General features: G+C 51.6%; 1 protein-coding gene across 2 annotated transcripts in view; it reads left to right on the top strand.

The window, feature by feature from the left end:
• PPARGC1B (PPARG coactivator 1 beta) overlaps positions 1 to 12,945 on the top strand; it is a 103,413-nt gene that overhangs the window by 83,119 nt on the left and 7,349 nt on the right. The window contains exons 4-10 of one of the 2 annotated variants that reach the window (XM_006138100.4): positions 1,017 to 1,133; positions 6,236 to 7,418; positions 8,405 to 8,441; positions 9,104 to 9,168; positions 10,108 to 10,897; positions 11,950 to 12,025; positions 12,785 to 12,906. In XM_006138100.4, the coding sequence (XP_006138162.2) occupies positions 1,017 to 1,133; positions 6,236 to 7,418; positions 8,405 to 8,441; positions 9,104 to 9,168; positions 10,108 to 10,897; positions 11,950 to 12,025; positions 12,785 to 12,906 (2,390 nt within the window). The remainder of the gene's footprint in view (positions 1 to 1,016; positions 1,134 to 6,235; positions 7,419 to 8,404; positions 8,442 to 9,103; positions 9,169 to 10,107; positions 10,898 to 11,949; positions 12,026 to 12,784; positions 12,907 to 12,945) is intronic. The other variant, XM_025178968.2, reaches the window with a different exon arrangement.

The following is a 12,945-nucleotide window of genomic DNA, read 5'->3' as shown; positions in this document are numbered from 1 at the left end:
AAAATTTCACTGCAGAACCCCACAGAGATCACAGAAGCCCTGTTATATGAACTTCCCACTTCAATAACCATTGTTGTGGATCTGGACTTAAAGGGGGGTCTCTCAACTTGCAGGCTACCATCTTTGAAGATCAAGCCTGAGCTATTGCACTTTGTATGTTACCACAGAGCCTAAGCAGTCGCCTTGCTATTGATCCAGGCTTCAGCACCAGCGTGATGCGTATGGATTGTGGCATGTTTAATTTTAAAAAAAATATACTAAGCCTGTGATTGGAGATGAATATGCCTTGAGACTGTGTAACCTATGGAAATTCCAGCCCAGCTGTTGTCACCAGACCTTCTTGATGGGATTACAGGGTCCTTGTGTGTGGGAGTCCCAGTAAATACTTGGCACTTACACAGAGCTTTATATCTTCAAAACACTTTGCAAGCTAATTGATTAATCCAAGCCCCTTTGGAGCCTTCCTGCCAAATAATCCTTGCACAGGGACTTGTGTGAGCTGCTCAACTCACATGCATATGTAGAACTGAAATTGCCATCTGATAAGGACAAAACTGATTTGGGGGTTATTTTAATGCCGTGGCAATCCTAGTTACTTTAATAGGAGATGTCATGGTGTGTGGTGTGGGGGCAGCAAATTCATCTCTAGGTATCCTTTTCCCCATCTTGCATAGCTACAGGAGTGTTCCAAGGAGTGACGTCAGTGCTTGTAAAGTGTTTCGAAGACATAAAGCACTGGAGTGCTAAGTGATGCATTATAACTGCCCCACCCACAGGCTAGAACATTCTTTATCTGCAGGCAAGTAGCTTGCAGAGAGGAGTAAAATTTTTCCCTGGTTGATTCATGATCCTTACAGCTGACAGCCCAGGACAGAGCCAAGAGTTTGTAGCTCTTGACTTCAGTGATGGGAGATTTGTGAACCCATCTCACAGGTGGGCAGTAGAGGCTAGCACGTGCTAGGTCACTGTTCACACTGGAATTCCCATTCTTTTTCTCAACATTTCTCTTTTTTTAGCTGAAGAAGTTGCTTCTTTCTCCGTCCCCTGTGCCTCCAAGCTGTGAGGCTCAGAGAGAAGGGAATGCACGGCGCCAGGGGCCCCCAAAATCCAGACCCCAGCGACCCTACACAAAGGTATTTCCCATCCTAGGTGCCGTGGCCCCAACCCAGCAGGGAATGCTAAGGAGGCCCTTGCCTGCCCATTTCCTTGTGTCCAACCTCAAGAACAGCATTCAGAAAACAGACTTGGCCTAACATAATCGGAAGGGGAAGTGCTGTGGCATGGGGAAATAGGCTGCTTTGGTAGTCTGTCAAACCCCCAAGGAGTCCTAGGGAGATTCTCACTATCCTATCTGTGCATTTGGAGCAGTTTGTCTTCAGGGGGGCTGAGGGTGAAGTCAGTTCCTTGGAGTTAGGATTTATAAAGTCCCCCTTCCCAATAAATTATAGTAGAACTTGCTTGAGTTGACTTGCCTGGGGAGAGCTGTGTGCAAAATTGCAGAGCCCAAGCCAGTCATTCACGCTAATCCCCTGAAATCCAACACAAGTCACCATCAAAGATTTTCCACGGGAATAATGGAAATTGTGCAGTGCATTAGATATGCAGACTTAGATTGCCTGGGAAAGGCACGACATTCTGACAGGGGATGGGGGCGGGGGAGCATGGTTTCATACCAGCTGCAATGGAGGAAAGGCTGTTCTAAAAAGAAAGCACTGATATTGCCACAGACATGGGCTAGAGAGAGATCAGCTGTGTCTGATGGAATCCATGTAACTGCCTCTATGTAACCTGCCTATCTAGCAGGCCTATCTAATAGATTTCCATAGTACCCACACTGTTTCCTGTGACACGATTGAAGGGTAAGAAATGACTACTCAGAGGCCCAACCAGAGCAACATGTGAACATGTTACTGGGGCTCAGAGAGACAAGGGGGGGTGGGGAAAAACTTTTATCAGACCAACAGCGGTAGGTGAGAGAGATGCTTTTGAGCCTCACAGAGCTCTGCCTCTGCATTAGAAGATACTACCTCGCCCACTTTGTGTCCCATCCTGAGACTGACACAGCTGCAGCTCCACTGAAGACTTTGTTGAGCTAAGTCACTCTCTTGTCCTGCAGTTGAGCTGAGTCAGTCATAAGAGATGCTAGAGACCCCTCAGGAGCCTTTGGGATTCAGCTGCCACCCTACCCCTGCTGCAGGGTACGGGAAATCTGGAGAGCTTAAATGGTTCGGGATATAGGCTCTGTAGGTAGCTGATGCAAATTGAGCCCAAGTCTGTTGCAACCAAAAGGCAGTTCCTTTTGCAGCCTCTTAGGCAGCTTGAATAAACAAATTTTGAAGCCAGATACTCAGTCTGTTCAGATCGCAGAGACACCGTGACAGTGATGGGCACCTCTGTTGGAAGCACAAATGGAAAAGTCAAGCACAGAAGGGCTCTGAAGATGGAGGCCCCTTGTCATAGAGAGGCATACTAACCAGAAGTAGGGATGTCAATGAACAGTTGTTGAGACGATTAACCAATAAGCTTAGGCTTATCAGTTAACCTTGTTGACTGCTTGCTTCCCCTCCTTGCTGCCTCTGTATCAGGCAGCAAGTGGATGGGGAAGCAGGAGCTAGTGCTGCGGGGAGCCAGCTTAAAAGGCCAGCCCGGGCTCCTCCTCCTCCTCCCCGCCCCCTCCACCTCCGGACCACTACCTAACCCTGCCTCCCGCCCCCAGGGTTGACAGATGGTTTCAACAAAAATACCAGACGTATTTGATATTACATCACAATCTACATTACATCTTATTTAGAAAATACTGGACATTTATATTTTATCAGTTTGCTTCCTGAACAGAAAGCTCAAATACTGGATTGTCCGGTTCAAAACTGGACACCTGGCAACCCCCCCCCCCCCCAGCTGAGGCCTTGCCAGGTCCTGCTCTGTTCCCAGCTGCCGGGGATGGCCAGGAGAAGGCTATGGGTATGGCGGGGGAGGGAGTGGGTGAGGCTCTGGAAGTGCAGGGTCTGGCCATGAGAGGCACGGGGGCACTTGCTTTATTTCATGCTGCATGTTGCTCCAATGGGGAACCTGCTTCCAGCCCTGCTTCTACCTCCAGGTCCGGGGCCCCGTTGCTCCATGACCTAGCAGGGAACCGCTGCCTGCCTTGGGCCGCTGCCTGCCTGCCGTTCCAGCCTTGCCCCCTGCCCCCACAAGATTATAGCACCAGCACTGGCTGCCTGCAGGAAGAGGAGGAGAAAGCCCCCAGGCTCCTTGTTGATACAGCTTGTGGGAAAGCGCATGTGCTGCTATGGGGAAGGGAAGGAGTAGTGCACATGCTTCCTCACAAGCTGGATCTGGCACAGAGCCTGGGGGCTTTCCTTCGCCCACCTGCTTCCCACAGGCACTCAGGGCAGGTGCTATAATCTTGGGGGTGGGGCATGAGGCTAGAGTGGCAGGCAGGTGGCAGCCTAAGGCCACTGGGTCGTGGAGCATCAGGGCTCAGGAGGTAGAAGCAGGGCTGTAGGCAGGCTTCCACCACTGCCCCCGGGCCTCTTGCAGGGGAGCTGGGGCCAGTGGGGAGCCCAAGGTGCCCCCCAGGAGGGGCCAGGGGAAACCCCAGCCATGGCCACCCCTTCTCACTCTGCAGAGACTTGGGGGCAGGGCAATGCAGAGTGATGTGATTTCTTGTCATTTCACAGGAAAAAAATGTATATAGAGAGAAAGATACAAAGAAGCTTAAGTGTGTGTGTATATGCACGCACGCATGCGCACACTTCTGTTTCTGTAACTTCCACTCCAGTTCACCCAATGAAGTGGGTTTTACCCATGAAAGCTTAGGCCCTAATAAATCTGTTAGCCTCTAAGGTTCCACAGGATTCCTTGTTTTTGCAGATGCAGACTAATGCAGCTACCCTTCTGAGACTTTGTAAATTGAGATACATGCACACTGCTTTGTTTCAGATAGGCTTGCGTGGCAAGTTTTGCCTAATCAGGGCTCCATGGGTTTGAATATGTGCCGTTCAGGAGAACGTGTAACTTCACATATATTTGCTACACATATTTTACCCTGATATTACTGACTAGCAAATTACCAGTTTTCAAATGATACCTAGATACCTTTGTACAAGACATATTTTGTACAAAGACCATTACAGTAGTGTGTAGTGTCTGACAGAATTCATTGAGGGTGTGAATATAGGGGTGCATTCTATTGCATTAAAGCACCCCAGTTCTCTGGCTGAATACAAGCCAGCAGTGTACAGGCTGGGCAGGACTTCATAAATTAATGGCGATTGCCTGTCTCCTAGAGATAGAAGGGACCTTGAAAGGTTGTTGAGTCCAGTCCCCTGCCTTCACAGCAGGACCAAGTACCATCTCTGACAAACTTTTGCCCCAGATCCCTAAATGGCCTCCACAAGGATTAAACTCACAATCTTGGGTTTAGTAGGCCAATGCTCAAACCACTGAGCTATCCCTCCCCCTGTGGGTGAGCATTATGAATTGAGATCAAAGCATGGCAGCTGGGAGGTGTGTTCCCCATATGGGCAGACAGACTTGTACTGGCTTGGCTTGCGCTAGCATGGTACATGCAGCAGTGTGGGGATTGCAGTGTGAGGGGTGGCTCAGGCTAGATGCTGGAGCTCAGAATCGGGGAGTAGGGGGCGAGGTTAGTTTCAGGCAGTTAATCTGCTGCCGCTGGTCTCACAATGTCAGTGCCGCTATTTGTAGTGCACTAGTTTGAGCAGAGCTAGTGTAAGTCTATGTTGGGGCTGAGAATCACACCTCCCCGCTGTAGCTAAGACTTCTCCTCATTGGCCAAGGCTGTTTCTTCATCTGTTTCCAGCCTGTGCTCCTCATTCCTCAGGCATCAGTCAGAGTCGGCTCATCATCCCTGTATGTTTCGAAGAAGGAAAGCAGTCTTCATCCGTTCTCCCTAAAGAGCAGCACTAGGAGAAGGCCCTGGGTGTGCTGCCTAGCCCCACCCAGGGATCAGACCTGGCTGTGGTAGGATCCAGGCAGCAGATGCAGGAACCACGGCTATTGAAAGTTTGCGTGTCTGCATTGAGATGTACAGAGCTGTGATTTGGCCCACTCAGCTGGCTATGATGAAGTGGACATTTCTAGGGCATAGCCGTCATTAGGACAGATCTCAGTAAACTGCTTCACTCCTCTCAAACAAACCGTGTAACATTGCATTCTTTGCTGATTTTAGGTAGCGCAGAGACGACTGAGCCTGCATTAGTATCTTTGCACGTACCATGCTCTGAGGGGCCTGGAAAGTTGTTCTCACTAAATCTAAGTTTTAACGAATCCTAAGCCCTTGCAGGCCCATACACAGGAATTTTGGGAGGGGAGTGCTTTTTTTGTAAATGTGGACTGACAGAGTGTGAATGCACCCCCCCATGGTCCTCCAAGTAAGTGGGGAAATCAGCCCCAGCCTCCCCCCAGCTGGTCAGAGCACGGGAGAGGGAGGCTTGGGCCGTGTGCCACTCCTGCCTTCCCCATGCCAGCTGGAGCATGCTTACTTGGGGGACCAAGAGGTGCTTTCACACCCTTCGTGCGCACACCCCCCCCCCCCCCTCGCATATGGGCCTGCCTTGTTTCAAAGTGGCTTTGTGAATCCAGCAGAGTGGAGCCTGCCTGATGGCAGGGCATGACTGGGTGTGTGCAGAGGAGGGGGAGGGGAAGTCATTGCAAACTGCATTTAGAGCAAGGATAATACACAGAGCGCCAGGGAGCCTCAGCCCTTGGATTATCATAGGGACGCCGCAGGTTAAATATTTATAATTGTTCATAATGTCCTAATAAATGTTGTATACGTTCTAAGACTGGGAACATGGGAACTTGCTCCAGCCTGTGCAGCGGAGACTTTGCTGAGCGCCAAGGCTGGCTGCCTGGGCTGTTAGCAAGGGCCTTCTGTCTCGCTGTGCTAGACAGGTTCTGAAAATGTCCAGTGAAGCAACTGCTCTGTCCATCCAACCAGGCAGCGCAACGTGCCTCCTCACACCAAGGGCTCAGAAGCAGACCCTGTTCCCCATAGAGGACCACTCCCTTACTGCCTGGGTGAGGAATGGGCCCAGGGTCTGTTTCCCCTGTAGCATTGTTCAGTGAAATCACCTGACCTAGTGCATGTGTCCCTGGTGGGTTTGTTGCTCCTGCAGTGTATTTCGGCAGGTGGGGAGTCTTGGTGAAGCTCATTTTGGGGCCTGAGTTTGTTCTTACTGAGGTGTGTCTCTTCTGTCTGTCTCTGAAGGCAGAGGGTCCCCAGGACAGAAAGCTGAGCTGTCTCCAGGCTCAGAGTCGGAGCTGCACAGAGCTGCACAAGCACCTCACCTCCACTGCATGCTGCCCGCTGACCAAAGCCACCTGGCCCCCAGACGGGCACCAAGTCAGCGGCAGCAGCCACCCCCCTCTGAGTCACGCTGCACACAGTGGAGATGACAGCGACTCGAGCGAAGACTCACTGAGCTCCAATGAGGCCCCAGTCACGCCTCCCTCCTCCTCCAACGATGGCACCAGTGATCATTTGGCCAGCGAGAAGGCCATGCACACAGTGGTGAAGCTCATCCGCTACATGCATACTTACTGCCTTCCTCCACGGAAGCTGCCTCTCAGAGACCCTGCCGATGTGAAGCACCAGCACTGTAACAGCCCATACAAGAGAGCAAAGCCAGACTATCCTTCACAGACACTGCCCCTGGAGAGCCGGACATCCTGCACCTGGCAAACAGCAGCTGGCAGCAAGAAGCCTAGAGCCACTTGGCCAGAGTTCTCCATCCTGAAGGAGCTACTGGCCCGGGACCTGCTGTGTGATGTGAGCAAGCCGTACAGATTGGCCAAGCCCGTGTATGCTTCCTTGGTTAGGCCTCATAGCTCCAAGTCCCTAGGAGCATCTACTCAGGAGGCTGAGAGTTCTCCTGGGGGATGTAAGGCCAGAGCCAATATGCCTCTGGAGAAAGCGGAGCTCAGGCAAAGCCCCAAGGCTGAGTCTGAAGCCAAGAGAGAGACCAGCAGCCCAGAGGATGCCACTGGGAAGCATGCAGCTCTCTCCGCTCAGCAAGCCGTGGGAAAAGCGGGACGGAAGCAGGAGTGCGCTATTTATGCTGTCCGGCGCTCCAAGAGACTCAACCCCGAGCTCAGCCACTGGCTGTCCTTTCTTGACGAGCCTCCCCCAGAGCTGTCTGCCCCAGGGGAGGCAGCAGAGAGCCCGGTGAAGGATGCTCTCGCCTCCAGGGAGCCAGCGTTGTACCCAGACCTGGAGAACTTTGACACAGAAGAGCCTGCAACAGTTGTGGAGGTGGGCGGCACAGACGAGAGGGACAGCGGATGCCAGAACCACCCAACAGAGACCCAGACCCCTTGGCTGGGGTGCCCAGATGAGGGGGGAAGATGTGAGGTGGATGAGAGCCGGCGCTACACCCCATTGCATGAAACAGGTAAGGGAGGAGGGGCTGCAGGTGACTAGAGGCAAATTAACGCCAGCATTTACCTGGAAGTGACAAAACTAATGTCCAAAGGAGCTGCTGCTGGCTCCGTTCTTCTCAGGCTGTCAGTGCATGGGGGCTTAGCATAGGCTGAACTGGCATGCTGTGTGTTAGGCACTAGCCCTTTCTGCCAGACCTGTGCACTGGCTGGGCTGTGAGTCACTTGTAGCAGTGCCTGGCTGACATAGGAAGCCTTTGTGCATGTGCCTGTAAATGGCCGAGCACTGCGGACCCCATAGCCAATGAAGCAAATGCCAAATTTTTGCAGTGCTGTAGGGCCTTTTCTGTGTGGCTTGTGGGGTGCATAGTCTACTGGGCAGGGCTAGAGACCAGCTCTGTCAGTGAATCAATGTGACCTTGGGGAAGTTGCTGCCCTTCTCTGTGCCTCAGTTGCCCCATCTTTAACATGGAGTTAAGAACCTAGATCTTCCTTTGCAAAGTACCTTTTGCTCTATGGATGGAAAGCCCAGATGAGTGCCAAGCAGCATGTGTTCATCCAAAGCTGCTCTCTGCTGAGTGAATCTCAGCAAAACCATCGGTGAAGGATTTCTCCCCGCCACCCTTTCCATAGAATACTAGCCCTTCAGCTCAGGAGCAGAGCAGGCCAGACCTCCCCCTGGAGCCCCTTGTAGCACTGTTATTAGCAGCATCTTAGCATGGGCATGGGGAAAGAGATTTATAAACATTGTGTAATTAACCCTCACAATGCGTTGTCCATTTGGTAGATAAGGAAAGCAAATCAGAGAGGCAAAGTAACTTCCTCAGGCCACACTAGGTCCAGGTAACCATGCTAGGTCTAGAGCTCAGAGCTCCTGGCATCCAAGCCCCTACCTAATCTGCTAGCCCATGCTGCCTCCTTTTCCTGGGTGTGATACAATCAATCAGTGTGACGGGAATGCAGCCTGTTCAGTAATTCTGCTTCTCTCCGTATCTTTCAGAAACACCCACGTGTCTCACACTGTCCTTGGCACAAACGTAAGTGTAAAACAAAATACTTCCTAGCAGTAACAGTCGGGGCCAGCATGTCTGCAAAATGGCCTGTAGCGTTGCCTGTATGGACATGCATTTTAAATTTCAAAATTGTAGCCAGCCAGACTAAATTACAGAGCTTTGACCAATCAGGTGAAGAGGACGTACAGCAGGGAGAAGATGAGTTTGAAATGTAATGTCCTGGACTGGGTTCCTAAGTGCAAGCGATAGCATGGCTTCAGGTCCTCAGATTCAGGGCAGGTTATGCCAATGGATTTCTCTGCTGAAGGCCATAAAAGTGCCATATGGTGGAGCGAACGCAGAAGGGGTATCTCCCCTCTGGGTCCTTTTCTTTGATATAAGGACTTGTAGCTCTGGCTGGTTGGGAAACATTTTTGCTGGAGTGTCTCTCTAGCTACCTGTTCTTCTGTCTCAGCTGGGAAGGAAAATGGAAATGCTTCAGAGGCTTGGATTTTGCCCTCCCCCGCTGCATTATGTGTTCACCCTGAGGCCGCAAAGAGTTGGAGAGGGACAGAACAGGCATCCCATATGGGTTAGGTCTCTTCTTCCTGTTCCCCCTTTGGCTGGGGTCTCTGTGCTGCTCTTTCTCAGTCTCTGATGTTCATATAAACACCTCCCCCTTCCTCTAATTTTCTTTTTCTCTCCAGTGATCCTCCATTTGGGAAGCGGAACTTCGAGCAGGCGCTGACTGTGGAGCTATGTGGGACTGCAGGTAAGCCTTCCTTTGTTGTCTCGACTCTCTCAGGGTACATTGGGAGATGAGGGAAAAAATAACAAAAATTCAGGGTGGGATAGTCTGGTGCTACCTGCTTCTAGACGTGGTGGTAGCCCTCCTTGTTGGAGGAATTATTTAAACAAAGTAAATATAATGGATTTTACCAGTAAAAATTCAGATACAACTGATTCATAGATCTCTGGGGTGGAACATAGTAGCTGTGGAGTGGCACACAGCAACAATTTCAGCCAGGCAGTGAGGAGGAATCCTGTATTGAACTGAAATGAAGGAAAATACAAGGTGCCAAACTCTACATCCTCCACTTGAATGTGGTCAGAATCCCAAGGATAAAGTTCCTGTTAATAGGAGTGTTTCCATTGGCTTTAGTGGGGGCAGCTGCCTTAAGCAGGCCTCAGATCATTGCTCCAAAAACTGCAATAGCCAGACTCACAACTTGTCTGCTGTTGCGGGCATTTGCAAGGGAGCTTTCCCTTCCAAGCATTGTCCAGGTCCAAATCTGCTTAGTTATCTAAATGAACTGATGCACAACCAGTACAGGCCACGCATACACTGGAACAAATGCATGGGCTAATTTTCAGAGGTGCAGAGTGCCTGCTAACCTCATTTGGCACGAGTGCCCAATTCCTCTGACAATCCAGTTAAAGGCCTTTCTCACCACTGTGTTTTGAGGAGGTTGCAGGAGGGAGATCCCATAGACTCCCCTAGCTGCCAACCACTTTGGTGTTGCAATGACCCCCTTCTGAAGACAGGAGGCTAGCAGTAATTAGCAGGGAGCCCCTTGCTACAGAGTAAATGTCTCCCAAGAGAGCCACCCAGACGTAGCTCCTTGTGCTATGGCCAGTTATGGTATTGCCTGAGGGGGAAAGCTCTGCTCAAAAAGTTTCACATTTGTGGTTTGTTGTGGGGGGGGTCAAGGTCTCACACCACCTACCACTCCGCCATACAAGCCTGCTGAGGAGGACCTGTATAAGCCGGACATTCCCCATGGGTCAGTGAAGGAAGAAGCCACCATCACCCCTTCCACTCCAGGTCCAAGAACCTTAGCAGTGGCAGTCGATGTGACTGCCTCCCGGAAACTCACGAAGAAGCACCCAGAGCGAACAGAGCTTTACGCTCATTTGAGCCGAGCGACCGTGCGCCCTTCCCCCTCGGAGCAGCAGGGGGTGCTGAAGCGGCCCTTTTCTCGCTCTTTTGGGGACCATGACTACTGCCAGGTGCTGAAACCTGAGGCCATGCTCCAGGGGAAAGTGCTGAAATCCTGGGAGCCCCAGAGCCACGTGGAGGGTGAGCACAAGAGAAGAGTGCCAGACGCACACTATCAGGAGTTGGGCCAGGCCACTAAGGAGGGGAAGGGTGAGGCTCCGTGGAAGGAGTGCAGCAAGCAGCTCAGAGACCAGGAGATCAGAGCCAGTTTAACTAAGCACTTCGGCTTCCTGGACTGCACCCTTGAAGATGAGGACACAGGCTTCTGCAAGACCCCTGAATACGACATTGTCTTTGAAGACAGCTGCAGTGAGAGCAGCTCCCCTGCGGAGGAGGAAGAGGAGGAAGAGGAAGAACATTGCGAGAGTCCGTTGGAGTCCAAGCTGTGCTTGCGCAGGAACCCACTTGCCAGGTCCAGCTTGCACCACTGTTCCCGGAGTAGATCCAGCTCTGGGTCTTCATGCTGCAGGTCCAGGTCTCCAGCAAACAGACGGACTTTCAGGTATAGTAGAGTGGCTGCCAGGTGGGGAGGGGTGGATCTGGTGAGTCCCAGCCTGCAAGCACATCTCAAGCAAAAGATGTTCTTGGGGATTTATACTAGGGGTATAAGAGAGGCAGGTGAATAGAGCACAAGCCTTAGCTCTGCCACCAGCTCCTTGTGTGCTCTTGAGCGAGTCACTTTTCCATCTCTGTGCCTCATTTTCTCCATCTGTCACATGAGGATACGTTTGTTTTCTTCTCAGAAGCACTGTGAGATACCAAAGAGCAGGCACTAGACATGCCAGGTAATATTCTTCTGTCAGGGTTCCAAACACAAGGACCCCAAAGTGAAGCTGAGGAGGTTCCCCCTACTCCCCAAGGTACATCCAAGCATTCAACCCCAAAGATCACACAGGGCTTAAGCTTCTGGCTTCATCCCTGACCACCCTACGGGGCAGAATTATGACTGAACACTTCCACAGAGCCCGAGCATGCAGAGCACCTAGTCCACGCATGGCACACGTGTACTGATCCGAGGCCCGTCCCACAGTCCAGCCCAACAGGGAGTTCTGATGAAATCGTCTTTATTTCTGAGTCCAACACAGTTTGTTTTAGTTCCTTAAAGTAAATGATAACACACCAATGGTGATAATACACTAGTGGATGCTTGATGTGGGTCAGTCAGACAAGGCTTGACCTGGCTGATGCTGGGTTTCTGGGGTGGTACAAAAAGGAAGGTCACAGCCAGAATTGGGGAGGAGCCAGGAGCTCCTTGGCAAGGGGAGAGCTACACGGAGGTAGTAGGAGCTAGTGAGCCACATCAAGTATCTGTGCAGAGTGATTTCCCTTGCAGCTTACGTCCCGAGCCAAGCCCAAGGAGGCTTGATTTGATCTGGGGAACCAGGCTCTTCTCTAGAGGGTCTGCACACCGAGTCAGCTCTGCAGGGGATTTAAAAAAAACTTGTCAGACACTGTCAACTTGCTTGTGCCGCCGTTCCCCTTGAACTGGCACAGCTCCCCCCGCAGGGTGGAACCCTTCTGGGCACTAAACGCCTGGTGCTTGCTTACACACAGATGCGAGTACAGCAAGCAGTGCCAAGGGGGAGACGCCAGCCGGGACCAGACTGAGAAGAGACGGGACAAGGCCATTGTAAGTGGCAGGCTGGGTGCCGTGCTGAGGAAGGTGGAGGCAGCGGGGCTTTCCGTGAGAGAGGAGCATCTTCATGCTGAAAGACATTCAAGTCTTGGGCAATTCATAGCCCCTCAGTTAATCTCCCACTCCAGTAGACTCCTCCACTGTCTCCTTTCTGGCCCTGGCTGTAGTATTGCTGGGTAGGGGACCAATTTTAAAAAGGGCATGGGGCACAGATAAAGAGGAAGCAGTTGACATTGGCAATATACAGTAGCCCTGGCACTGGAGGAATTCAGGGCATCCTATGTCCAGGGCTTCGGTGTCCTGAGAATTAGCAGTTAGGGCTGGGAGCGTAGAATTGCGACGAGAATGAGCTGAGCCTCACAGCTACACATAGGTGCCTGTAATGGTGGTAATTTGTTGCTCTTCTGCATTGCCTTGGACACCCCCACGCATCATGTCACTCACACACATCTCTGGCATTTTTTCCTCAACACGAGCTGAGTTCCACAGAGAGGAATGCTCAGTAACGTTCCCACGGTTACACTGCCCCATGGAGAAAGCCGCAAAGGGATGCAGTAGAAGGCAAAAAGAAAGAAAATGTGGATGAAAAGAGATCAGCTGTTTGAGGCTCCTCAAAGGGCTTTTTATGCAGAGGGGTCAGGTCTTAGCTTTACCTGGACTCAGAGATGTGGGGGTCCCTGGGAGTAGGGCCAGGGAGCGTCAGGGTGGCCTGGTAAGCGGTGAATCTGAGTTGTGTTGGTTGTGCTTGTGCAGAGCGAAGGCCGGGTGGTGCACATCAGAAACCTTTCCAGCAGCATGAGCTCCAGCGAACTGAAGAAACGCTTTGAAGTGTTTGGGGAGATCGTCGAGTGTCGGGTTCTGACCAGGAATAACAGGTGTGTTGAGAACCAGCTTCGTAGTTTAGCTTCTTGCAG

The sequence above is a fragment of the Pelodiscus sinensis genome, chromosome 17, assembly GCF_049634645.1.
Source record: "Pelodiscus sinensis isolate JC-2024 chromosome 17, ASM4963464v1, whole genome shotgun sequence".
NCBI classification, from domain to species: Eukaryota; Metazoa; Chordata; order Testudines; family Trionychidae; genus Pelodiscus; species Pelodiscus sinensis.
The sequence above is the reverse complement of the archived record's forward strand: the minus strand, read 5'-3'. Positions and strand labels throughout refer to the sequence as shown.